The sequence below is a fragment of the Triticum urartu genome, chromosome 2 (genome assembly GCF_003073215.2).
Source record: "Triticum urartu cultivar G1812 chromosome 2, Tu2.1, whole genome shotgun sequence".
NCBI classification, from domain to species: Eukaryota; Viridiplantae; Streptophyta; class Magnoliopsida; order Poales; family Poaceae; genus Triticum; species Triticum urartu.
The window spans coordinates 4,243,767-4,270,764 of record NC_053023.1 but is presented as its reverse complement, the minus strand read 5'-3'; the positions used below and the strand labels follow the sequence as shown (position 1 = coordinate 4,270,764).

General features: G+C 46.1%; 3 protein-coding genes and 1 pseudogene across 3 annotated transcripts; 2 read left to right on the top strand and 2 right to left on the bottom strand.

Annotated features, from left to right (window-relative positions):
- Nucleotides 1-433: 433 nt before the first annotated feature.
- On the bottom strand, nucleotides 434-3,996 carry LOC125534682. The gene is made up of 6 exons (XM_048697840.1): nucleotides 3,961-3,996; nucleotides 3,826-3,854; nucleotides 3,557-3,733; nucleotides 3,210-3,234; nucleotides 1,966-2,028; nucleotides 434-937 (listed from the first exon to the last, which is right to left on the bottom strand). Exons 1-6 carry the CDS (start codon nucleotides 3,994-3,996, stop codon nucleotides 521-523), a joined length of 747 nt encoding a protein of 248 aa, XP_048553797.1. The 3' UTR covers nucleotides 434-520.
- A 4,430-nt stretch (nucleotides 3,997-8,426) lies between these two features.
- Nucleotides 8,427-12,714, top strand: LOC125534969 (annotated as a pseudogene).
- A 138-nt stretch (nucleotides 12,715-12,852) lies between these two features.
- LOC125534970 lies at nucleotides 12,853-15,027 on the bottom strand. Its single transcript, XM_048698029.1, has 3 exons — nucleotides 14,737-15,027; nucleotides 14,164-14,381; nucleotides 12,853-14,060 (listed from the first exon to the last, which is right to left on the bottom strand). The coding sequence occupies exons 1-3, from the start codon at nucleotides 14,951-14,953 to the stop codon at nucleotides 13,467-13,469; spliced, it is 1,029 nt and encodes a 342-aa protein (XP_048553986.1). The 5' UTR covers nucleotides 14,954-15,027; the 3' UTR covers nucleotides 12,853-13,466.
- A 3,373-nt stretch (nucleotides 15,028-18,400) lies between these two features.
- Nucleotides 18,401-20,235, top strand: LOC125540568. Its single transcript, XM_048704179.1, has 3 exons — nucleotides 18,401-18,686; nucleotides 18,804-19,018; nucleotides 19,555-20,235. The coding sequence occupies exons 1-3, from the start codon at nucleotides 18,470-18,472 to the stop codon at nucleotides 20,107-20,109; spliced, it is 987 nt and encodes a 328-aa protein (XP_048560136.1). The 5' UTR covers nucleotides 18,401-18,469; the 3' UTR covers nucleotides 20,110-20,235.
- Nucleotides 20,236-26,998: the final 6,763 nt, after the last annotated feature.

The window sequence follows — 26,998 nt, the reverse complement described above, 5'->3', positions numbered from 1 at the left end:
AGCTCACTACCAGAAACTCAAATTTTTCTGTGTGCCAAATGATTGTCATGTCGGCCCCGCAACCTGCCTCCAGTAAAATTGATTATGCTCTGGGTACTCAGCCAACAGGAATACTACCTCCGTTTCAGTTTACAAGTCCTACGCGTATACCTAGGTTGCCAATTTTATCACCTTAATATAAACTATACAACACAAAAATTATACGGTTTGAAAATAGAACATCTGAAGTTTATATTGATATATTTTTTGTAATATATGACTTATATTAGGTTGGTCAAATTGACGACCTAGGGGCACGCGCATGTCCTGTAAACTGAGAGAGAGGTAATAAGAAATGTGACACTCACGTGCCCACCGCCAAAAACCGCTTATTCATCATGAACTTGATGCAGCAGGCTCGTTTGATTCACTGTAGGTAGCAAAACACCGAAACTTTTGAACCCACGAGGATTCTACTATATATTCATGCGCAATTTACACGCTTATTCATGAACCATCCGTCATTCCGTCACATGCTTAACTACACATCTAGCACACCGTCGGCGAGACGGGCATCATTGCTAGGAGGGAGGCCGCAGTACGGGCCGCCAGTGATGGTCTTCAGGTTGCACGTCTCCGGCTTGACGAGAGACATGGTGAACTCCCACAGGTCCTTTCTAGTGCACCCCTCAGGAACGCCCTCCAAGCGGAGCATCCCTTGCATGAAGTCCTCCATCGCGGTGCATCGGCATTCTTCCGAGACGGCTTCCAGCTCCCGACAGCATGGATCCTTGGAGGCCACTTTGCCCGGCGTGGTCTGCTGGGTGTCTTTGCAGGTCTGCTGGACCACGTACGCGCGGCAGCTTGGGAGTGGCTTGGGCGGGATGCCCACCCCTGGTCTGCACGCGATGGTGGCTGCGGCGGCGGCGGCGGCGAGGATGGAGATTGGAGAGCAGGACTAGGGCCGAGAGGAGGACATGGTTGGATGCCATTTTTGATAGTTGGTGGAGCTAGACATATTGCATTGCATGTATATATACGCGTGGTATTGCCAGTAACCTTTATAAATAAAGGCAACTAAAAAACGGTAACCGTTATTAAGACTGGAGTGTCTTGTGGGAGAGATTTTGGATGATGTGTATGACATCGATGAAGTGGAGTGTCTTGATTAATTTGCTGGAACATATTTGGCGGGGAATGCAATTAGTTGGGTTTTGCCTTTTGCGTGCAATTAAGGGAGGATTTGTAACCGCTGGAGTCTTAACTTTATGCTCCGTCTATTTCTGTAGTGATCTCTACTCTTACTTAAAGTGAACTTTCAGTTGGTTCATGTGTGTATGGCTTTTGCCTTCTCAAACCAACAACGGATTTTTTTTTTCTGCAGCGAGCAAACACACGAGCATTGTTCCACTTCCATCACGGTCAATTACTAACTACACTAGTGCTAATAAACGTCTTGCATTATGGGACGGATGTAGTACATAAATAACTGATAAAAAATATCTCGAGACATCCAGTGGAAGTACTTCTATTATGAGCACGAGTGTCCAGCTAAATCCTTGATCACTTCACGACAAGGGTGGACGTCCTTATCTCTGCAAGTCACCGTGCAATTATTTTAATTTCTTGCTTCCATTTGTGCACATTCTTTTCTAAATGATAGCATGCAAGACACACTTGTACGTAATAAGAACACATTTCATACAGGTAAAACTCCCTATCCCAAAAGGTATATTGGCCCATAGCTACCGGTCGCTTATGTGAAGGGTAGAACACACGATTATCAACCCATGTGAGATGTGACCACATCGCAAACGTGTATGCGCCACGAACCGTTTGCGGTGAGGGACTATACACCCTCATTTCCATACAACCCAGACACACATTCATATACAACCCAGAGACACATCTATACAACTCAGAAACATGTCCAACGTATATATGCCAAAGTCTTAGATTGCAGTATATATATATAAAACCGCATACCCTTTTGGCATCTCCACAAAATGAGCCCTCCTTGCATCTCCAAGATGCAGGGCCTATGAGCACCTGTAAGAAGTGGACTTTAACATTAGAGATTTTTTTACAGTAAAAAGAAGATCTTTTTACAGTACATCGTACTGCCTATTTTAAGTTGTAGTATTAAGTTGATCCAATGATCGAGATAGACCAGCTTAGAGTTTGGTTCAGGACAACTTCGTAGTTTGGTTGAAGACCAGACTAATATTCTGGTCTTTTTGGCTAATTGGGGATGGATTTGTGTCCACGAATCCATGGTGGATTTAGTGCCTCCGATCAATCAAGGAAGAAAATGTCATGCATCAAAATGGCAATTTTCCCCGTGGGGGCGGGTATCCGTGGGGATTTACCCGCTAAGAAGCGGCGATGGGGATCAAAATCCCCCCATGGGTATAACGGGGCGGGGATGGGGGGCAAACCGGCTCCATGGATACCCGGGACCCCACCTGTCAGTCAAACATTCAATTGAATATATAAAGAAGAAATCCTAAGTCGCTCACCTCTCCACTCCTTTCCTCCCCGTTCCCCTGACCCGCAGCCGCCTCCACTCCTCCTCTCGACCTCTCCCCATTCCCCTGATCTAGCCGCCTCCTCTCCCCAAGTCCCCATCACTAGATCCACCACCACCGGCGGCGGGCGGCACCGGCCGACGCCTCATCCGGCCGCCCTTCTCTTAATCCCGTCGCCCTCTCCCGCTCCTCGCGACATCGCCTTGTCGTCCTTCGCATCAAGGCACCAGTCGGCACCTCATCAGGTCTCGTCGCCGTCTCCTGGTCCTCGCCTCCTCGCGACCCGGCCTCCTCTTTGCTGTTCACTGAAGAAAATGGGCACACTTATCACCGCTTTTAATTCGTGATGAAATTGGTACATTAGGACGACATCCTTGAGCTTTGCAAAAATAACACTGGCAATTTCAACAGGAGAAAATCTCACTCCATGGATTTGGACGCAAGCTTCTCCTCTCCCCCCTTCAACGATGCTGAAATGGACTCTTTTCCTCATTCCTTGCACCCAGCAGTCATCAAATTGTTTTCCAATCAACTTTTTTATATTGAAGACAACATCGAATGGTTGTCTAGACATCCTGCGCTTTGCAAGTTCTCCAACTGCGACACATTTGCCAAGACCTTCCAAACGCTGCAGGGCCCACGCATATCGTTCACTAGTTTCTGGCTCTATTGAAGTAACATAAGATGGAGTGCAATGCCCACCTTCACTGTCGATAACCTCCGGTACCTGAAACAAGAGAGTAAATAAGGGGATTAGAACATAATTAATGGCATTACTTTTTTATTAGCTCTGGTGTGCACATTAATTTCAAGATTTCCCTAACTAAACAAGTAAATATATTTCTGAAAACAAACACAGAAAGAGCATTGTAATTGCCAAGTTAGACGCAATGTAAACTGTACTACGATTCGGCCTGCTTGTATATTCAATCAGAAAGTGAAAGCAAACACATCAGGTAAGCATCATCGACGACTCTGAGAAGCCTTGTGTAAGAACCTTGCATACTTCACACAAGGACTTCATTTTTACTATAATAACCTAGGCATACCTTCCATCATTAACTTTCATCAAGTAGTCTTCCAAAAACATGAGGTTATTAAAACTAAACTGAACAAATATGAACGCGTTACTGTACAGCTTGCGTACCAAGGAATCTATGATCGCAACTCTTGAATTCTTGCATCCAAAGTCAATTCCAACCGTGACAACTTTTGGCAGCACCGTACTGACAAACCAAGAGTTAAGTGTAAAGACACACCATGGAATCATGGATGCAAGAAATACAGGGGTTTAATTAGAGTGCACTGTGGAAAGTACCTGAGAGTTGTACATCCACGGATGTTATCCTGAAACAATATACACGATACTGGTTAAGACATGTCAATACATACAGGGCCATAGAAACTAAAGAAGGCCTATGTACAGAATATGAACACCATATGTCATTTGTACAAGAAAGAAGTCATTTGCAGCAAGAAGATTTGCCATTCCCAGCAATCATTCTTTTTAATGTGAATCCAGTTCATCACAACAATGGCATTATTATTAACTGTCATTCTCCTACTATATAACCATAGGCAACAGCATCAATGTACGAATTCAACACAACTACTCCCAGTCAATTGTCTTTTTGATCTCTGTTTTACTATTCTCATATTTAGCACATAGGATTCTCTATCCTGTCCCAAAAAGTAACATGCGCATAATCATATCGGCAGCAGTTTATTATTCAACTGGTCTACCCTCTAAACAAGGGGAAAAGATATGTTCTCTTGAATGCAGAACTGCAGAGTTCCAAACAACCAACGTTGGCAGAAAATAATTAAGCTGAAAATAAGCGTCAAATAGGCAGCTCATTTTCTTGATCTCACTGAAGCCTTAAGATTTCATCTCCAGTCCCATGCATGTATCTAAAGGTGTTGTTTGGTTTCATTGGTACGAATGAACAAACGGCAGCGGTGAACAAAAGCCATCGATAGCAGTTTACAGATCCATTACGTACCCTGAGAGTAGCAGCGCTTTGGCCTTGAGCAAACGGAGATGCATTGCGCTGGAGGAGGAGGATCAATCAACCAAGCCTGAGAGCAGCAACGGGGCGATGATTCAGTGAGGAAGAAAGATCGGAGACGGTGCCGGCGCCGGCGGACCTCCAGGAAGGGCTCGGCCTACCGGTGGCGGCGGCCTGGATGGGGACGAATCGCGCCGTCACCGCGGCGGCCTGGGTACAGCCCGAGAAACCAAGAGGGTCGAGGAGTTGAGCCGCTGAGGGTTCACCGAACTGCGGATGGGATGGGACTGGATAGGGGGGAAACGGCTAATGCGAACCCTAATTTGCTCGTGCACTCGCAGATCGCAGCAGCGGCCGCAATGGCGGTCGATGCCTTCCAGCTAACGAAGCAGTGGGGTTTAACCAGCCAACGTCAGCGGCGGCAATGTGCAATTAGGGCATCTCCAGGACGGAAGCAACCGCGTACGTCCAATGTGTTATCCACGTATCTTATTGGTCTGTGGACCGGTTGGGACGTCTGTTTTCTGGCATACCGGACACTAATTAGAGGTTCTTACGGGCGCCCGGACCGCTGCCATGTACGCGTCCGTCACCACTAGGTCCCATCCAAAAACCTCTCCCACCTCTGCGCCTCTCCCTCGCGAAGCGGTTGCCGTGCATTTATGCCGGTCCACAGTGTCAATTTATGTCGGCCTAGAGCGAACGCTTCTTTTCACTAGAGCTGACATTGAAGCGGTGCGCATACGAGAGTGCCGCCCGCGCCGTGTCCCAGTCTCTGCACCTGTTCAATGCCGGAGCGACATGACTAAACGGGACAGCAATCTACCACATTCATAGTGGCTGCCTCGTTCGTCCACTTACCAGCATTAAACTGACACGACAATCGAGAAACCAACTCCGCACCCGGATGTTGACACGTCCCGCCGCTTTGTATGGCCGGCACCCTCTATTTAAACGTGGCCTTGCCCGACACCATCCGCATCACAAACATGTCCGCTCTCAACCATCCTCCGTGCACCACATCCGCAAGAACCTCAAGCTCTAGAGCTATGTGGGAGAGACTCTTGACAGGGAAAAAGCATGAGTTAGCCGACCTGCCGGCGACCTCGTCCGAGGGGAGCACGACAACCCAACAATGGTGGAGGCCTCTAATGAAGAGTGGGGTGGGGGGGGGGGGGGGGGGGGGGGGGGGGGGGGGGGGGGGGGGGGGGGGGGGTCTAGCGCCGGTCCCTCCGGCTTCACCATGGAGATGGCACAAACACACTTCGACGCCATCATGGTAGAAGAGCAGGCTATGCTATAGCCGCTACTGGTGTTCTAATAGGCGCATGAGGAGCTGTGGTACAACATAGCCCTCCTAGCGCACCACCGATTGGGTTAGGGACACTCTACAGCAAGTTTGCGAACGAGGGGGCGTGGCAGCCATGGTCGTGGAGAATCGAAACTTCGTTGCCGAGCAGCGGGCGCTCTACGAGGCCGCTCGTGCTCGCGCCTACTGCAACGTGGTCGTGGCGCAGTCGGACGTGGAGGCAGCACCGGCGATTGCAGAAGAGAACGCCAGGAGTTGTGTGTCATCCGCGCCGACAACGGTGCCTTGTTCGTGCCGCTACGACCATGAGGCTGGCCCGTCCTCTCCATCGTGGACCTCATCTCCACTGGTTACGGCCAGGTCACGGACTCCGATGAGGAGGCGTAGGGTATGGGAGATGGCGGCGTCCCATGTCCCCCTCGCAGGTGACTGGGGGGGGGGGGGGGCAGGGCCCCAGTCCCCCCCGCCGGGGGGGGGGGGGGGGGGGGGGCAACACGGATTTGGAGGACGGGTGTTGGCGAAGATGTAGATGAGGTTAGTGTCCAAACTTTTCTAATAAAATAGGTCAAAAATATAATGAACTTGGTCCGGTTTAATTGAAAATTAACCTGCTTGCATGGAAAACATCCGGTTTATTCAAATTCACTTTGGAATGTATGCGAGCATGATTAGATGGCAGGCTCCCGTATCACTGTTCGCGGATGAGTCCGCGGACGGATAGCGTGTCCGTTTTAGGACTCCACGTTGGAGATGCTGTTAGACAATTTGTCGTGTCGGCAGCTTTCAAAAACCCTAGTGCCCTGATGTAATTAGAGAGAGGGAATAGGAATTTAGGCCTATGAGATATAAAGTCATCAGTTTGGTTCGAGGGAATAGGAATTCATGAAGGATTGGGCTTGTGAGTTTAGAGTTTCACTCCCAGCATTTTATTAACAATGGAGGGGTGGGAAATTAGTGGGAATTGATCTATGGAGAACATCTCGGCCTTTCATCATAACTTAGCTTGTCATCTCTCAGCTCATCCCTAATGAATTCTCACTAAACAAACAAGGGAATAAGCAAATCTCCCAAATTCCCAAATGTAATACTCTCGTGATACCGAACAACGGAGTGAAAATAAAATGTCACTTGCCATGTCTAATCTCGTCACAATTCCCTTGTCTAAATTCTCATTCCCCTTCCCAAAAGTTACCAAACACGTTGTTGGGACATGTTTTCAAAAATCGGGTGAAGGCTTTCGGAAAGTGAAAAATGAAACCTTCAAAAAATGTTATTCAGTGGTTTTGCCTTTCGATGCTATATTTGTTTCACCAACTCCCATTGTGAATATGCTTAGTTTTCCTTTTTGTGATGGTGAATATGTCTATTTTTTGCGTGAATATGTCTAGTTGATCACTAGTTACGAACAAATCATATTTCTTTCATATTCATCATCCCTTCTTCCCAATCACCTCATTTGGACGGATACCATTAGAGTATTGGTCTCAGTTTGCTTTCTTGTACTTTCTCTTCTGGTGTCATTGGGTTGGATTGTTCTTTCATACATTGTGCTCATTAGGGAGGGCATCTCCAACACAGACCCTCGAAACGCCCTATAAATGCAGTTTCCCATCCAAGGCGGTGGACCTATTGAGACGTATGTTTTCTCGCAAACCGGATGCGAACCAGGGCTGGTGTGCCACGTACGCGCACGCCACCGCCTAGGTCCTATACCCAAAAAGCTCTCCCGCTTCCGTCCCTTCTCCCGTGCGAAGTGGTTGCCGCACATTCATGACGGTCTATAGCGCCAGTGCCGCATTTATGCAGGCCCAGAGTGGATGCCTCTTCTCACTCGAGCCGGCATTAAAGCGGCGCGCCGAACAAGAGCGCTGCCCGCGCCTTGTCCTAGTCGCCGCGCATGTTCAATGTTGGAGCGTCGTGGCTGAACGGGACAAGACATCTATCTACCACATCCATACCGGCTGCCCTGTCCGTCTCCTTGCTAGCATTAAACTGACATGGCGATTGAGAAACCTACTCCGGCCCCTTCTCCCTCGCGACCGCGGGCGACCGGCCGCACATCGAGCCTCCTCCCTCCAGGCTCCCCTCCCTTCTTCCTTCTCGCCGCCTGGGGCTGCTGGTGGCGGCGGCCTCCTGGCCCTTCCCCTCCCGGTCGCTCTCCTAGGGAGACGACGCGGGGCCGGGACTGTCCATGCGTGCGCATTTTGTTGCATATGGCTATCTTGACTGCCCGTCGGACTAATACAACCGAAATGTTAATCCATAATTAGCCAGAACCTTGCCGAATAGGCTACTCATACAAATGGCACTAAACGTACCAAACACGAAGTAACTCAAAGCCCATCTTCTCCTAGATCGGTTCATGTGCCATATTTGGGTTGGTAGGATGTAGGTCAATGCCATCATTGAGATCGTATGCTGGTATATGCTCTCGCCGGCCATGTATGTTGTCAGGGGTGTAGGCAGGTCCCATGGCCTGGGGCGTTGCGAGCAACCTCTTGGTTGACTGTATATAATAAAAGCCGACTGCGGGAACTTGATGTATAAAAGCCGTTTCCCCGTTCGACTGGCGTATCCATCCATAATGCGGCTTTATTAGGAGAGTGTTACGGCTCCGCACCTTATCCTCAGAGCGAGGGCAGGCGTGTAATTTTCAGCACCAAATCCCCGCGCTTCTTTCTCACCGAGCCGCTCACAGGGGAGAGCTCCACACCGGACGGCGGCGGCGACGGCGGGCGGCGCTGGTCAGTCCATTATCCTCTCCATGCTCTCACCCCCTCCATGTGCGGAGCCCTTCCCTCCCATGGCGCCCCGCCCCCTTCTCGTCTCCCATGGCGCCCCGCCCCCTTCCCCGTTCCCATGGCGCCCTCCCTCTCCACTCTGCTGCGGCGCCCCTCTATCCCTCCTCTGCTTCAGCCATGGAACACGAACATGGTCTCAGGCTCTAACCTTTTCTCTCCTTTTCCAGGTTCATTCGATTTCAGTGCAGCAGCAAACCAAGCCAAGAAGAGGTAACGCCGGTACCATGCATTCGTTTTTCCATTTCCGCCATGAATTCTCTCTGTGTGTGTAGGTACGAGTTCTTAGTTCCCTGTGTTAACTTGTTCCTGTGCAGGGTGTATCCTGTTCCTGTTCCTGTTCCTGTCACCTGTGGATTGCGACACCCATTACTGACATCCAAACATGTCTTCAGTGCAGTGAGGATTCTTTGCTCAAACAGCGAGTTATCCATCTAGCATCCATCCATGGCGTCTCTTCTTCTCCCTCCTCAGTTCGCTTGCTCCCTGCCTTATTACTGCATCAGGTAATTCACTCACCGTCCCTCGCCTTGGTATGTTTCGCCAGCGATATACTCCTTCAGGGAGATGGATTGTTTTTCCCTTCTGACGAATCTGAATTTGCGGTGATTTCTCTTGGATTGTGTCGCCATGGAAGTGGCGAGTCGGGGAAAAACTATTACATGAACATTGCAGATTTCTTTTCAATCTTGTCTTGCATATATGGTGCTTCACTGGGAGCCTGGGATTACTGCCAACTTGTCTGTTGCATTTTCAGTTTGCATTTTCTTCATTCTCATAGTCAGCTCGTTAATCTTAGAAAAAGTATAAGAAGTTAAAATTATCCACAAGTGTGATGTGTCATTCACCAACGATATCTTACCAACGCTGCCAAATCTGAAAAATGAAGTCATGCTCAACCGTATCTGTGTGACGACGTTAGGCTTATATACCTTACCAACATTTTCTTCAGTTTTTACTGATAGCTACTTGACCCCTTTAACCATGAACTTCCCTAATTTGGTCGCTCATCACAGGGGTCAGTTACATTATAAGCCCACCATTTGGGGAAAGAATACGACGAAGACTAAAATGGGGTTGCTTCACCGCAATGTGAGTTTTGTGTCAAAGAAGAGTTCTCAAGATGTAGAGGAAGGCTCAAGTGGTGAAGACAGTGATGCTGAAACCCCAAAGACCAAGAAAAAACCTGCAAAACGTGGAAGAAAGAAAGCCACCATCGATGCATCAGAAGGGGAAACAAAAGAAGGCCAAAGTGACACTGAAGATGCATCCCCTGAAGAGCCTAAGAAAGTTAAAAAGAGAGGTCGGAAGAAAGGTAACACACATATTTTTGCACTCAAGAGCACACTTCTTATTGTATTTGGTCAATGGACTTTATGATTTTGCTAGATCACGTCCCTTAGCAATTCAACTTCTCTCCTGTGTCGCAGCTGCTACTACTGCATCCTCTCCGGAGGAGGCTGACAAGCCAAAAGAACCAAAAAAGAGGGGCAGAAGAAAAGTTAAGATGGTTGAACAATTAAGTGATGATGAAGGAGAAGATCAGAGCAAAGATTTGATGCCGTCTAATGAAATAGAAGTTCACAGTTCAGCCAATGATCTTGAAAGTAAAGTAGAGGCATTGTTATCACAAGATATTGAAGAGGTTGACAAATTAGTGCCTCTTGTCTGCTGCTTTGGACCAGCTAAGTACTCATTTGTTCCTTCTGGAAGACCTGCTAAAAGGTTGGTGGATCGTGAGATTCATAGTAGGATGAAGGATATGTTCTGGTCTCCTGATGAATTTGCCCTGCTCTAGCAGCTCTTGGAGGCCGGGTTGTGTTCATGGGAAAATTAGGTGATGATGAGTATGGTCAGAGTATGCTGTATCACTTAAATGTCAACGGAGTTCAAACTCGAGCAGTTAGTTTGGATCCTTCAGCGCCAACTGCCATGTCCTTAATGAAGGTGACCAGCAGAGGTAGCTTGAACACAAGCTGCGTTAAACCATGTGCAGAGGATTGTTTTCTGCAATCTGATATCAACCCAGATGTTCTAAAAGAGGTAAAGACAAGCCCATCAAAATAAATTTCCAATGACACCATATCCTACATTCTTGTTACTACTCCCTCTTTATTTCTTTACGGAGGGACTACTTAATATGGTAATTCCTGATTGACGGTTAGTTAATGATCATAAAAATAGTCTCTATGTAATTCACCTGAGGAAGACTTTGTACCTTTATTTTTTAGACAGAAGATGCAGAAATATTTCCAGTTTGTTGTTTTTCAGCAGAGACTTGTGCTATGGTTTTTTTTTTTGTATGACTTGATGAAAATTAGAATTACATAAAAACCTACTACCTCCGTCCCATAATATAAGAACGTTTTTTACACTAGTGTAGTGTCAAAAACGCTCTTATATTACGGGACGGAGGGAGTATGTAATAGTGAAGTGCTGACTGTCGCTCCATATACTGAAAACCAGTAGGATAGTATCTTCACTACAGTTGAGCACCTAATTGTTTTCCCCCAAATTAAAAGAGCATATCAAGAATTTATAGGAATAATAACTAGTTCAAACTTCAGAGGCTAAAGGTCTCTGTGTAATATCCACTCTGATTTTAGGTAAATCAAGTAGTTATTATTTGTTTATTTTTAAAGTGGACGGATGCAGTATGTCTTAACAGAGATATGACCTTCTTATGCTTTTAATGCAGGCTAAGATGTTTTACTATAATTCGTCAGCTTTGCTAGAGCCGACTACACGGACATCATTGTTAAAAGCAATCGAGGTCTCCAAGAAATTTAGCGGGATAACATTCTTTGATCTTAATCTTCCAATGCCACTATGGTCATCTAGTAAGGAAACCAAATCACTCATCAAGGAGGCGTGGGAAGCTGCTGATATCATCGAAGTCACGAAGCAGGAACTTGAGTTCCTCTGTGGTATTAAACCATCTGCGAATTCTGACACAAAAGATGAGAAATCTGAATTCGCACACTACAGCCCAGAAGTTGTTATGAAGATATGGCATGACAATCTGAAGGTCCTCTTTGTGACCAACGGGACCTCGAAGATACACTACTACACAGAAAAACACAATGGCTCGGTTCGTGGGACGGAAGATGCGCCGATTACTCCTTTCACCAGTGAAATGTCACAGTCAGGAGACACCATTGCTGCAGGTACCAAATATATGATACATTTTTTCCCTCTTGACCTGTGCAGAATATGGCACATTGGCACTAATTTCACATCATCAAGAAAACATTAGGAATTGTCAGCACAATACTTAATACCTCCTATTTTTACTGTGTAATATCCATTTGTTATTATGCTATTTTTTAGTCTTTCTAAATCTGGATATCAACATATGTTAACTGACATGATTAATGACGCTTCATCTTTTATGTGTTTTTGTAATTACTCCTGATGTTTGTGTGAACTAAATATAATTGAGGTGACAAGATGTGTATATTGCTTCTTTTTTTTCAGCCCTGATGAATATGCTGTCGATCAACCCTCACCTGGTGACGGACAAGGTCTACTTGCACAAGACAGCGAAGCACGCCATCAAATGCGGCGTCATCGATCAGTGGCTGGCCGCACGGGAGCGGGGATTCCTTCCCAAAGGGATAGCAGAACCAAGCAGCGAGCATGACGAAGCGAGGTTCATCACGGAGAGGGAATACCGTACCATCCCCGACTCCATGCAACCTGCGAACCCATCGGACAGGGAGCTCACGCACGTGGAGTGAACTGAAGAATGTGTAGGAAGGAAGTCGATATCTATACACTACACGGCGTTTACGTGCTCTTAGTTGGAGTTGGTGTTCAGAAAGATTAGCTTAAACCTGCAGTTTCTCGCCTAGGTTCGCAACTGGAGTTAGTGTTCAGGAGGGTTAGTTTTAGACCTGCTGCTTTCTAGTTTGGTATGTTTTTCTTTTTCAGATAGAAGGAACACTAGTAAGAAGATGAGGTCTAGACCTCTAGCTGCTGCCCTGTACTAGTGTTCAAATCCCTGTGGGTTGTGAGCTGTGCTGTGGTTCATTGTCCTAATAACAACATCCTATATGAAATGCATGTGCCAGTCAGGTACTTGTTAGAAATCTTAGCTCCCAATACATGATACCAAAGAGACCTACCGTTCAATTCAAAGTTTGTACTAGCTTTAGATGTTGTTGGCTGTGTTATGCCTAACTTGGCCTAGTATTTCTATTGTTTTGTTAACTGGAACGTCAGGAGATGTTATTGCTAAGTATTTCACATTTGATGATGTCCATTCCAAAATCCGAAAGTGGGAACGATTTCATTTACTCGCGTCAAAGTGGAATCGACACAAGTTTGGTTTGCACATGTACAGACTATACAAGGAAAATATATGCACATTCTGGTGTTATCTGTCCTTCACAAGCGTTGCAGACTTCATTTTTCTTATATATAATCTTACACTCTGACCATGCTTCAGAAATATATACATATATATCTGTATGCAAAATGTATAGTGTGGCATGGATTACTATCTGCAATGCCATGTGGGCCAGAGCTTTTTGTTGAAAGATCGAAACTATATAGACCACATTTTCAAGACTCAAGTGCTGAAACAAAATCAAAGTGATGCACATACACTTTGTCTGTTCCTCCTACTTCAAAGCTCATGCCGGATATACATATAATTCCTATCCCACTCAGTTGTAACGAACAGAGTGGTAACAAACAAACAGTGATAATGAAGCTTCCACCAAAAGCATAGACCTATTTAGTACGACAGCATATACAGAGCACACACATCTTAATTTGGATATAGCATGTTCAACCAGGAATGCACGGAATCAGCGATGCACAATGGACCAGGTGACCTTCACCAGCACACAATGGACCAAGTGACCTTCACCAGCATCTTATAGTCGCCGCAAGTGATTTTCTCTTCATCATAGCTGCCACGCTTTGGAGTAAACTCAACAGTGCCGACACCACTGGTAGCAGCGGCAACGGTCAACAGGAGCGTCTCATCAACAGAGACGCTGACCACGCGGCGTGCTGTTTGCAGGATTCCACCTTCACCGGCTGTTAGCATCCCAGCAAGTTCGCTATCATGTAGCATAATGTCACATGGAAAGCTGCTAGTGTGAGCGACGATTTTCCCATGGAAATAATCAACAGGTCCCTCCTCAAGGATCATCCTCGCCTCAACGGTGCCCTCCACCGCATTCCTTACAAACGTGTAGTTCAAATCCAATGTGCTGTGCATGCTGACAAGTTTTTCCGTTTGAACCTGGTATTTCGGTGGATATGAGAGTCTTTTGATGCCATTAATCTCCATTAAGCCTTTGCTAACTCTCTCGTCCTTCACCTTTCTACCATTCACATCCTTGACCTTCAGATCAACTTCAAAGATTATTGAATCACATATCATCAGTCCTCTCTTCGGGCCAGTCAAAACCAACACATCATTCTACAAAAGGAAGTAATTTGAATAAACATGGTGTTTACTTAGCTCTGGGTTAAAATGGAAAAAGCGGTTGGAATTTATCAGTCGGAGTTAAAAGCAATAATACCTTGGAGCTGATGTTCTGGCAATCGTCCTTGGCACGCTGGAATAAATAGATGCGTTGGCGATCCAGACTGTCCCTGGCTATGATGGTGCCGTAGACATTGAGCGGGTATCCATAGTCGGAGGAAACGATACTGACCGAGACAATATTTGCCGAGTTACAGAACCGGAACCCCTCCTCTGGGAAGATCCTGTTAGTATTGTGCATAGCACCAACAGGTGCTGCCGAAAGAAGAAATTATGATTGAGGAATGAATCAAAATGCAGTCCTCAAACTCAAAGTTAGTTGTCCATCTATCTAGGATGCAGCAGTGAAGTAGCAGAGCTACAGTACTCAGTAAGGCAAAACATCATATAGTTTTTTTTTTTTTTGACAGTAACTGGACTTTAGTTCTCAAATGATTGTGATATATTGGCAAAACATGGGATTACGCATGCACATATAAACTGGCCCCGTGGAGTGGAACACCTGATCGCCGGACGATTTGCATTTAAATTCAGACGATCAGACACAAAACTAGGATGCCAAACTGAAAAAAAAACTAACAGTAGAGATTAAGGGGGCGTAGTGGCGTACACTCCATGTGGAGGTCGAGCGTAGAGTGTTGGAAGCGGGTGAAGACGTAATCGCCTTCCTTGGGGTCGTAGTCGCTGAACCTTGGGTCCAGAGGATTCGGCCCCTTCTCTTCCTCCTCCTGCTGCTGCAGCTTCTGCTTCTTCCACAGCCGCGCGCTCGCCCTCCCCTCCTCTCTCGCCGTGGAAGAAGAAGAAGAAGAAGAATCGCCGCCGGCCATGGAGTTAGGGCTCGGGGCTCCCGAGGCGAGGAATGAGTGGGGTGGAAGGGGAGCGAAGAGGACCGGCCCGCTCGAATCGATCGAGTGCAAACCTGGCGAAATGGGACGGCCCGGCACGGCCCACCCCAGTCACGCCAAGTTCCCTGCAACATAAGTTAACTAAATTGATGTAGTGTGAAAATAGAAATTGTATGTCAGATACTCAATACACAATTCCAAATAATATTCAGAAGCACACCCTTTAATTCACGATAACACTCCTAATTTCTAATCGATCATTTTGTATAAACTACTAAAAAAGGTCTAATAAACTAACACACTCGTGAGGGAGGGACCTTGATGACAACGACAGTGACCGACTTAACGGAGCAGAAGAAGGTGCTTGAGTGGCAAACGTACTGGCGCGAGAGGGATCACCATCATCAACTTGTTCTTCAACCCATCCGGCTGCTCCCCCTGGCTGTCGGATGAAGCTTTTTTATCTCCTGTAGGGCACATAGGAGGTCCAAGTTGACCTCTTTGGTCAGCAAGCTCCTGCAAAAAGATTTTTTTTCAGTTACATGAAGGTGATTTATCTGCTGTAGGGCACAAATGAGGTCCTATAGGAGCGAAGGCTGCAGATTTATTGGCGAGGGCGAGAAGGGTTAGGGATTTGTGTGAGAAAGGTGACAGATTTCAGGGAGATGAGGAAGAGACGGAGCGAGAGGAGTGCTGGTGTGGGAGGTGGCTGGCTCAGAGTGGTGGACTGGAGGTGGCTGACTTACTGAATAAGGCTGTTGATTTGATTACTTCGTGAGGGGAGCATGACAAGTGGGCCCGAAGACCGGGTGGCAGGGCGGGTGGATCAAGGGAGCGCGGGTTATTTCCAAAAAACTGAGGGTTATCTGGAAAAGGATGGCGGCACGAGTGCGCTCTACCATTGAAGGGACCGTGGGAGGACCATAAAATATTATGTATTCGCATTTATAAGGATCATATTGTAGTGTTTGTCGAGTCACAGAATAAAATCCTAGTGCGCGAGGGAGATCCAGGGCAGACCTAGCCAAATGTGCCGGCTCGGCCCACCCTAATTGGGCCTGGCACAGCACGGCCCACCATGGCACGATTATTAGTCAGTCCGTGTCATGCCAACCCACGTGATGTGTCCTCCAGCCCAGGCACGACCCAGCTAATAAACGAGCCGGCCTGTGGCACGTTTAGCACGGTTGGGCTGCATATTTTCAGTCCGTTGGGCTATTTTTTAGGCATATTGAGCTGTATTTTTAAACATGTATATGAAAAAATTCTAAAAAAATAATAATAAGCGGGCCATACCGTGCCAGCCCGCGTGCCCAGCCTCCAGGCCCAGGCATGGCCTGGCCCGTTTAGCCCGGGCCGTGTCTGGGCCATGCCGTTCCTGCGTGCTACCGGGCCGACCTAGCTAGCACGGGCCAAATCCTATTCAGCGCCTTAAGCGCCGAACATAGCGCATTCGGTACAGGGCGCACACCCCGCTGTACGCCTGGTTTTGTAGCGGGCCGGCCCATCCTATTTTCGTTTCTGCTCTTTTTCTGTTTCTATAAACTGCAAAAACTGCGTGTGAGCCAGGTTTCGAAACCGCGACCCACGTCTTAATACGACGCCGCCTTAACCACCTGACCAAGTAACCTCGCCTGCTCACATCATGCTTTGGTTCGCCTTTTCTTCTTCTTTCTTCGTTATTTTCTCAGTACCTCTTTTCTTTCTTTTTGCGAAAGAAATTCGTGATTTTTTTTCGTGAAAGTAGACAGATTTGTGAACTTTTTTCTTGAAATTAGATGAACTTTTTCAAAATCAATGAACATTTTTGCAAGACCGATGAACTTTTTCCAAAACTGATGAACTTTTTTCAAAATTTGATGAACTTTTTGAAATTTTTTCCAAATTTTGTTGAACCTTTTTTCATAATTGGTGAACTTTTTTTTTCTGAAATTTCGAAAATAAAAAATCTCCAAAGTCAATGGTTCACTGGTCTACCATGAAATGATTGAGCGTTTTTTTTCTTTCGAGTAAAGGAAACGATCGAACGGGAGGGAGCTCCTAAGCAGCGCTTTTGGCGCCGCTAACAGGTACTAGCGCCCGCGCGCTACCCACCTTGGCCTGGCCCAAGAAGGCCGATGCGGCCAGTTGCCACGACCTGAAAAAAGGGGACACCCTCTCCAGGATTTGAACTCTGGACGTTACCTTCACGTACAAGCGCACATAACCAGTAGACCTACTCGACTCTAGTGCTTGACAAAAGTGTCAATAATATAAGGAAATGCGCCCGAGCTATTTAATGCACTTAGTTTTCTGAATTATTTAAAATAACCTTGAACTTGAATATGTTCATCAACTTATAAAAAGTTCATCATTTTTGAAGAATAGTTCATAAGTCTGGAAAAAGTTCATTGGATTTGGAAAATAGTTCATCGATTTTGATTTTTTTTCATTCAATTTGAAAAAGAGTTTACGGATTTTCAAAAAGGGTTCACAAAATCAAAAAAAGTCCAAGTTTTTTGAAAAAAAAGTTCACCAATCATGAAAAAAGTTCATCAAGATTAAAACAAAGTTCATCGATTTTGCAAAAAGTTCATCGATTTGAAAAAGAGTTCACGAGTTTTCAAAAAAGGGTTCACGAATTTGAAAAAAGTTCATAAATTTGGAAAAGGTTCATCTATTTTGAAAAAAAGTTCATCGATTTGAAAAAGGTTTCACGGATTTTCAAAAAGGGTTCACGAATTCGAAAAAAGTTCACCAATCATGAAAAAAGTTCATCAAAAATGGAAAAAGGTTCATCGATTTTGGAAAAAAAGTTTATCGATTTGAAAAAAGTTCATTCATTTCTGAAAAGTTCACATAAAATCAAAAAGTTCTTCAAATTTGACAAAAAAAACTCACAAAACTTTCAAAAGATCATTGCTTTTTGAAAAAAATCCCATGCATTCGGAAAAGAAAAAACAAATGTAAAGAAATTAAAAGAGAACGAACAATGAAATAAAAAACAATCACAAAAAGCTGTCCAGAAAAAACAAGAACGAAAAAACGGAGCTTCCACGAACTGAGGACAGCATAAGAAGAAAAACGAAGAGATTAGTCACAAGCGTGAAGAAGTCCTGGTGGTTAGTGCCTTTGCCGACGAATCGGGTGGTCTTGTGTTTGAATCTTGTTGCCCGCACCATTTTTTGGAATTTAACAGGAGAAGAAGAAAAAGCTAAATAGGCTGGCCCATGTAGCATCGATGGAAGGAGGCGGGGTGTGCGCCGTATAGGAAATGCCCGAGCGGGATAGCTGGGGAAGCGGGCGTCGCGCGAGCTCATCGGCTCATTCATGGGCCGGCCCACTTAGCCAGGCGCGTGGGCGCATAAGGCGGCGCTGGCGAGAACCTCGTCTTAGCACGGCCCTTTAATATGTGGACCTCTCACAACCCGATCGAGCGTTCGAGCGGCGGCATACAGCGGGTCCGGTCTGGCCGCTCCCCCACTTCCCCACTCAATCCAATCCTCGATCCCTCCCTCCATGGCCGGCCGCGGCGGTTCTTCTCCTTCCTCTTCCACGGCGAGAGAGGGGAGGGCGAGCGCGCGGCGGCGGAAGAAGCAGAAGCAGCAGCAGCAGGAAGACGAGGAAGACAAAGGGCCGAACCCTCTGGACCCTAGATTCAGCGACTACGACCCCAAGGAGGGCGAATACGTCCTCACCCGCTTCCAGCACCCCACGCTCGACCTCGACATGGAGTGTACGCCCCTTTCCCCTTCCCATCTTTCCATCCACTGCTATTTTTTTGTTTAAAAAGTTTGGCAACCTAGTTCTACTTGTGCGTCTGATCTGAATTCATTCTTCTTTTTTCTGGCAGCACCTGTTGGTGCGATGCACAATGCTAACAGGATCTTCCAAGATGGGTTCCGGATGTGCAACTCGGCTAATATTGTCTCGGTCAATATTGTTTCCTCTGACTATGGATACCCGCTCAATGTATACGGCTCCATCATAGCTAGGGACAGTCTGGATCGCAAATGCGTCTATTTATTCCAGCGTGGCGAGGACGATTGCCAGAACATCACCTCCAAGGTATTATTATTGTATTGTTTTTAACCCACCCCAAGTGGAATTGCGATATATATGCACTTGCTTGCTCGTTCCTCATATTATGAAATTCGTTTGCTTTCTCTGTTAAGTTTCTTGTATCAAGTCATCAGATAAACTGCCTCATCTTCAACTTTTTTTAGAGTAAAAAACATTGGTGAACGTGAACCCGTAGTAAAGAAGCACATCCATGTTACTAGTCATGCTGGAAGGCCATTCATTCTACAATGTTTTTAAAAGGGGGTTTATGTTTTGTATATTATATTTAAATAAATTATGGACCTGGTAGACTTGTTCTCATTTTGCCAAGCATCTACAAAGAGACTAGTCCCCATATAATTAGTGTTGATTTTAAATACCACCAATACTACAATTTTTTTCCTTAAAGCAAAGCAAATGATTTTAGCAGTAAATCCGGATGACAGCTACTGAAATTAATCTATTTTGATCTATAACCTTATTTTATTATTCAAACAAACAGAGCTAAATGAATGCCGTGTTTATTCAAACTTCCTGTGCAGAAGGATCCGTTGGTTCTCACTGGCCCGAAGAGAGGGCTGATGATATTTGATTCAATAATTTTTGAAGTTGATCTCAAGGTCAAGGTTGTGAATAGCAGAAAGGTCAATGACAAGAGAGTTAGCAAAGGCCTAATGGAGATTAATGGCATCTCCAGACTGTCATTTCCACCGAAATACAAGGTTCAAACCGAAACGCTTGTCAGCATGCACAGCACATTGGATTTAAACTACACGTTTGTAAGAAAGGCGGTGGAGGGCACCGTTGAGATGAGGATCCTTGAGGCGGGACCTGTTAATTTCCATGGGAAAATCATCGCTCGCACTAGCAGCTTTCCATGTGACATTATGCTACATGATAGCAAACTTGCTGGGATGCTAATAGCTGGTGAGGGTGGGATCCTGCAAACAGCGCGCCGCGTGGTCAGTGTCTCGGTTGATGAGACGCTCCTGTTGACTATTGCCACTGCTACAGGCGGTGTCCGCACTGTCGAGTTTACTCCAAAGCACGGCAGCTATGTCCATTGTGCATCGCTGATTCCTTATGTTCCTGGTTGAACATGCTATATCCAAATTAAGATGTGTGTGCTCTGTATATGTTTTCATACTAAATATGTCTATGCTTTTGGTGGAAGCTTAATTATCACTTTTTGTTACCACTCTGTTCGTTACAACCGAGTGAGGTAAGAATTATATATCCGGCAACAAACAAACTCAATGTGCATCACTTTGATTTTGTTTCAGCACTCGAGTCTTATATATATGTGCACTCGCGCTATTCGTCTTATTCCTCACCCCAGCCTGCCCATGCATCTACAGCCACGCATGGCACACTGTAAGGTAAAATTACATTGTGGAGGAAGGAGCATGTCCGACTAAAACTACCGTAAGTAAAAAGGCTTTGAAGGTGATTTTACAAGATGCATGGAGGTAAGTTACATATCGTGCATGCGAGCAACCCATCCGGTTTTGCTTTGTTTTGAGTGCTACGTAATTTTACTGTGGATAGACTACTCAAATTACCACTGTCTATAAGATCTCTACCGCATCTTCCTCTATCATCTGTCAACTTCTTTTAACAAAAAAATCTCCCAGCCAACTCCGAAGAAATGATGATAGAGTGCAGTACGAAGAGAGAGGCAAGATGCTTCTCCAGGTTGCCATCGTCCAGCCCGTCGCTCGGCCGGCGGCAGGATGCTTCTCCGGGTAGTCGTCGTCCACCGTGTCGCTCGGCCAGCTGATCCGTAGAGAGCGCCGCCAGCTTAGCATGTGCATGGATACAACACACACTAATTCTACAAACAAGAACGTAGGAAATTTGATGCGAAAAAACGTTGTTTCTAGATAAATTTCAACAAACAGAAATAAAGCTATGTTTTTATAATAGCATGACCAATTAAAATGTGGTCAAATGAAATTTAAGAAAAATAGGAAAGAGCATACCCTTCAACAAAGGAAAGTTGGTGTATCAGCACAAAATAGTGCTACTAATACATATCAAGGTTGCTACAAGTTCAACTGTGCAGTGAGCTTGCCCATCCAGAAGTATTGGCTAATTACATGCTATATACCCGCCGAAGAACACTGACTGTAAATTGAAACTCAAATTTTGTATAAACTTACTAAGAAAAGAAAAACAAAACAACTACTTGCACTGATAAGTACTAAAAACAAAATGCATTTTCTTACTAGCCCTAAAATTCAATTTCAAACGACGCATAAATTAATCTCTCGTACACAATTGTTTCTGTGAATACAACAATCAAACACATAGATGAATCTATATAGAGAGGTGCCCAAACAAAGAATGAGGCGGATAAAGTTAAAACAAGATTTGATCAACATACTTGTATTTAAGGTATGAGCTGGTAGTCTGTAACAGAGCTACACCCTGCAGCGGGGAATTTATTGGGCCAGGTGAATAATTCTGTAGTTTAGATCCAACTCTTCAGATATCGGAAATCTACATCAGAAAATTGGGGAAGTTACGAACACTAACAAATCCATGCTGCAAAAATGAAGGCCATGTATCCTATCCAATCTGGCACTCCTCTAACCCACCGCTTCAGCTCCAAATGGTCCCCCGGCCGCCCGGCGTCATACCACTACGACGATGTCGTCTACATGGCCGAACCGCGAGGCCAATGCAGCAGTTTCTCCCGTCCCCGAATCAATCCGATGTCAGTCCTTGGGCTTATGGCGTGGTGGCCTCCTTCACAATGGGCATTCAGAGCAACTTCAACGGGACGATCCATTTCGTTCGCAGCCGTCTGTTTGGATCGGTGCAGACAAAAAAATCGGCCCAATGCGCCGACACGAACGGACGCACGTCCGCTTTCGTCCGTCTGCCGACCCATTCCTGGCTCATTTTTGAGCCGGATTTGCGTCGGCGCGGACACAAGACGGACGCGCGCGCGCTTGCTCTCTTTTCTCACCTGGTTCGCTGGTCAGTGGCACATTGGATTGGCCTCTCCACATCAAACAACACACCCTCGCCCGCCTGCTTCGTCGTCGACGCCGCCGGCCATTTTTTTCGATAAAAATGGATACATAGATAGTTCTAGCGTACATAGATAAAAGAAAAGACCACTACTCGTCGCTTTCTGACTCCGACTCGGTAATGTCCTCCTCCGACGTCTGAATGTAAGCGTCAGCATGCTGCTCGTCTTCAAAGTCCCAACCCGACGTTTCTTATAGCTTCAGTTTCAATTGAGCGGTCTGCTTCCGCGAACGCTTGTCCTCCCGATAGGCGGCTCGCTCCATCCTCCTCGCGTCCCTCTCCAACCTCCTTTGCTTGTAGAACTGGCGCTCGTCGACGATGTCCTGCGGGAAGCGTTCGCGCCACACCACCATGGCTTCCACGTCCATCTCGGTGATGGCGAGGCGATGCTATCACCTCCGGTGAACATGACGATCCTCGTCGGTGAAAAGCCGCGGGAGAGGCGCCAGATCCTGCGTGCGCGAACCTTTCCTGCGTGCTGGAGCGCCAAAATCAGAGGGACGGCATGGCCGCCGACATGATCTAAAGTGCGCATAGTCATGAAATGGATCGGCCCGTTGGACGCACTGCCGACTCAAAACTAAAAGAGGAAGGACGGGGGACGGGGGCCGACCCAAACGGACAAAAACGCCATCCGTTTGGGTTGACCTGTTGGAGTTGCTCTCACAGGGAGGAATCAAAGACAATGGAGAAAAGAGAGTTGGGGAATGGAAGGAACGGGAACCGTACGATCCGAGGGAGAGGAAGTCATGGGAGTCGAGCCAGCCATGGAGGGTTCGAGGTGACCGCCCCTGCCGCAATAGCGCCGCCTCCGCAAACTATGCTTCCGACCATCCACCACAGCGACCGAGGCCAGCCGCCGCTCAGCACGGCGTCCCGGCTGCCCCGTTGAGGCGTTGACCATCACACAGTCGAGCCCAGTCGCCGCCGCTGGAACCGCAACTGGGATGTGGCTGGCTTGTAATCCCTGGACCACTTTTTTTTTCTACTCCATCCATCCCACGACATGTGACATTCAGAGGCGTGGGCGCTGTAACATCGATGTAAAATTACCTCCAACAGGGACAAAAGGTTACGACAGAGGAGCCAGGATGGGATGCGGTGGGATCGGGAGCAATGATACTTTGGGTGGGTCGGTTGACCAGGATGAGGAATAATTTATTCTTCATTCTGGGTGTTTAATAGACTTTCTATATATGACTACTTGTCATCTTGGATGAGGAATAGTTATTCTTCATCCCCTCTATTTTACCATCAATGCATCGTAATTTTACGTTTCGTAAGTTTTGTCTTATTTCTGACGTAAAAAAAGATCGTAAGAGAATATATAATCGTCGTAAAAAATATTTTATGTTATGTAAAATTACAAACGTAAAAACATAGTGTAAAATACACATAAACTGCAAATTTTCTTGTCTTATGCCCTATATTTTTTATTTTTTTATGCCAAATTTTATGTAGTGAATCAATAAGAATGTAACTATTTGAATTCAAACGTAATTTAATTATGAAATGATCGTAAGATTACCTCGGATGAAGAATAACTTATTCTGTACCCTGTGTGATGAATAGTAATACTATATATATAGTTTTGTTCTAACGCTGGTCCACATGGCATTGTAGATAGTAAGTAATACATGCAAATATATATATTTCTGTTGCATGGTCCGAATGTAAGATTATACAGTACTATATAAATCTGCAACGCTTGTGAAGGACAGATAACACCAGAATGTGCATATCTTTTCCTTATAGTCTGTACAGTGGATCATTGAAAGAAAAACCTTCTGGTTGCGTTTGTCGCCACTTGAGCTATCGATCTGCACCAGCGCTAGCATGCTGCCCGTCGCGGACGGTGCGTCCGTGCGTGCTACTGTCGCAATGGTAGAAGTCGCATTGGATTGTGCTGACGCCACACTGCCTGACACCATCAACGGTCTGTGCTGAAGTGCCGCCGTGAAGGTTGCCGATTAGTCGGCTGCGTCGACGATGCCCTGTGATGCGATCGATCAAGGCAGCTAACATCGGCGGCAGTGATTGGAGTTTCAGCAACTCAGCGTACCTTAGCATCGCGTACCCATGGCTCCTACTTCCAACTAAATCATCATCTCCATGGGCTGGATCTGCGGGGGCTTGGATGTGACACCATGTAGTTCCCACGATGGAAGCAAGCCAACCATGGTGGGTAGCTGATGCGAGAGATGAAGGGAGATTGGTAACAGCAAAAACTAGATCGGAAACGTGCCTTGGCAAGGTAGTGAATGCTCAGTTTAGTAGGAAATCAAGTTTAGCGTACGTATTCAAACAGGATACAACAAAATAAAAGGAAGAAGAAACATTCACATGTAATAGGAGCAAAACACCATTGAGTTCAACATCGTCATGAAACTATAAGACAGCATACAGTAGGTTAAAAAGCTCTGTTTCCATAAACATTTGAATCACAACCACCATGGCCCAGATATAAAGATGACCCATATAAACCATGAACACAGAGCCTCCAACCATCCACAAATTGAATATGTACATATAAGAATTGACTTGTTCTTGTTTTGGTCGCTGACAAGCAAAACCAGTCCACTGGCTGTATTCCCATTGGTGGCAACCTGAAGAAAAAAAACATAAGATTGGCTTAAAAAAATACTCGACAGATACTCCATTATCAACAAAATAGGTGAATGGCTGGTATACAAATTAGCTGAGCAACACAAGATTTTGACAGCAAACATCCTGCCACAAACGATGAAAACCGAACATAAGCAAACCCCCCACAAAAAAGAAAGCCTAACAATAATAGTAGATAGATCTATTAAGGCACAATCCTTGCTTAAAATACAGCCGCTAAACTAAAATACGAACAGAGAAAGATGGGAGAAGATGAGCAGCTGCAACGGGATGGCCGAGCATGACATATTACCAGCTCACAACAGTCACCAATCCAATAGAAAATCCTAACCCTAGAACATTAACAGGGCAACAAAAGAGCTAGATGAGCACCTGGAGATAACAAATCGAACGAAAAAAATGGAGCAGCGGTCAGAGAGAGAGAGAGAGGGGGGGGGGGGGGGGGGGGGGGGGGGGGGGGGGGACCTGGAGTAGAACTGCGACCAAGTGCAGCGCCTCACGATGGAGGAGGAGGAGCGACGGGGGAGCACCAGCAGTGGGCATAGAAGGAGTGACGGGGGAGCCGCATCGAGCGCCTCCGACGGGTGCTCCTCACCCTGCGTCTCTACCCCCGCTGCTCTTCGGTTGAAGTGACGGCGCGCAGTGGACGACGGATCTCGTGGCGTGGGCCGTGACAGATGACGTGGAACTCGCGGTGGGGGCGTGGCGGAGGAGGCGGAGCTGGGGACAGGGACCGAAAATGGCGGCGGCGAGACGCATCGCGCGCGTGCGTGCGGGAAATGTGGGGCTCCTTTGGTTTTCAGTTGCTCCTGCAAGAAGACGACCAGGCAAATTATACGCGAGGAAAAGTAAGAAGCGGACAAGGGCGAAAGAAACGAACCTTTGTCACGGCGACGAGGCAACGACAAGCCGGAAGGGCGTCGGATCTGGCGGAAAGGGACGGAGCGGAGAGAAGGGACGAATAAGAGAAGGTGGCCTACGGCGGAGCTAACATTTCCAGGGCTAACTGCAACAGGGCCTTGTGCTCCATCATGAGAAGGTATTGACCTATACATGAAAAAAAACAATCTTCAGTTTCAATTAAAGTGAGTCAACATACATAGTGTCTAAATTTTACAGGTTTGGAAATATTGTAATCTCTAAATTGTAGTGAATGGTAACTACCAACCTAAATTAAATTTTCTATATTCTTTTATGGAATAAGATAGACCTACCAGATTACAAGTCAGATTCTAATGAATTTTAATCATTCACAAGCCTATAGATTAAAATACACTCATGTGGTATAACCTAATTACTAATTAACCTGCATAGCTACAGATCATGTCATCTATCCAAATGATATGTGCTCATTTGATAACCAGCAAAAATTTACCTAACTCTATAAATATCTTCCAATTACTACTGCAACCTGCAAGAAATAATTAATCTGCAGACAAACATGAGAGGTATTCAGGAAACAAAAAAATACTACTGCTCCAATAACTACTATAAACTGAAAGAAATACAATACTTAATTTTATACATACAGAGAAGGATTCACGGAACAAAAAATCTGCTCCAATTACTATTGTACTGAAGAAATACCTAATATGCAGACATACATGAGAGGGATTCAGAAACAAAAAAAAATACTACTGCTCCAAATACTACTGTAAACTAAAAGAAATACTTAATTTGCAACATACATGAGAGGGATCCAGGGACCAAGCACAAGTTGCACACCCACATACAGGAACGCCGGACGTACATGAGAGAGATTCAGGGAACAAAAGAAACTCACCCTGAACACCGGCTGTTTGTTGTGTTCATCACCTCCTTGGTACGGTCATGGTCCTCTTCTTGGCCTGCGTCCATCTCCCGGCACCCCCGTGCTGCTGCACTCCTGGTCCTGCGAGCAGCAAAGCTCTTTGTACGTCGTGCCACCTTGATCACCACGGTCCGGAAGCCAAGAGCATGAGCAGACCAAAATCAGAATGGATTAACCAGGAAACCCTAGACAAATTCCTAAAAAACAACAAAGCCCTTGATGAGCACATACACATCACAAAGGGAAAGACAAACAAGGGAGCAAATAATCACCTCAGCCATCTTAGAAGCCCACTCGGTGTGCTCCCTCTCCGGCCGACCCGCAAGACAACCCCAACGCCACGCCACCGTCCCAACCATGAAACAGCCAGAGAAGCAAGGAAGATGGTAAGAAACAAGCGAAATAAAAAGTAGTGGGCATTAATATCACAAGATTTTTACATGCAATGGATGCGCACTCACATGCACACAAAGTTGGCTCCAGCCGGTTTGAGCCATCCAAAATTAAACAAA

What these genes read in the sequence shown, in the direction of transcription:
- LOC125534682 (XM_048697840.1), bottom strand. Translation starts at nt 3,996, where the DNA reads ATGGCAAATCTTCTTGCTGCAAATGACTTCTTTCTT. An exon ending in ATGAAAGTTAATGATGGAAG is followed by an intron (nt 3,235 to 3,556) that starts GTATGCCTAGGT and finishes CTCTTGTTTCAG; the next exon opens with GTACCGGAGGTTATCGACAG. An exon ending in TTTGTGGAGATGCCAAAAGG is followed by an intron (nt 938 to 1,965) that starts GTATGCGGTTTT and finishes TCTCGGCCCTAG; the next exon opens with TCCTGCTCTCCAATCTCCAT.
- LOC125534970 (XM_048698029.1), bottom strand. Translation starts at nt 14,953, where the DNA reads ATGGCCGGCGGCGATTCTTCTTCTTCTTCTTCTTCCACGGCGAGAGAG. An exon ending in GCTCGACCTCCACATGGAGT is followed by an intron (nt 14,382 to 14,736) that starts GTACGCCACTAC and finishes TTCTTTCGGCAG; the next exon opens with CACCTGTTGGTGCTATGCAC. An exon ending in GCCAGAACATCAGCTCCAAG is followed by an intron (nt 14,061 to 14,163) that starts GTATTATTGCTT and finishes TTCCTTTTGTAG; the next exon opens with AATGATGTGTTGGTTTTGAC.
- LOC125540568 (XM_048704179.1), top strand. Translation starts at nt 18,470, where the DNA reads ATGGCCGGCCGCGGCGGTTCTTCTCCTTCCTCTTCCACGGCGAGAGAG. An exon ending in GCTCGACCTCGACATGGAGT is followed by an intron (nt 18,687 to 18,803) that starts GTACGCCCCTTT and finishes TTTTTCTGGCAG; the next exon opens with CACCTGTTGGTGCGATGCAC. An exon ending in GCCAGAACATCACCTCCAAG is followed by an intron (nt 19,019 to 19,554) that starts GTATTATTATTG and finishes CTTCCTGTGCAG; the next exon opens with AAGGATCCGTTGGTTCTCAC.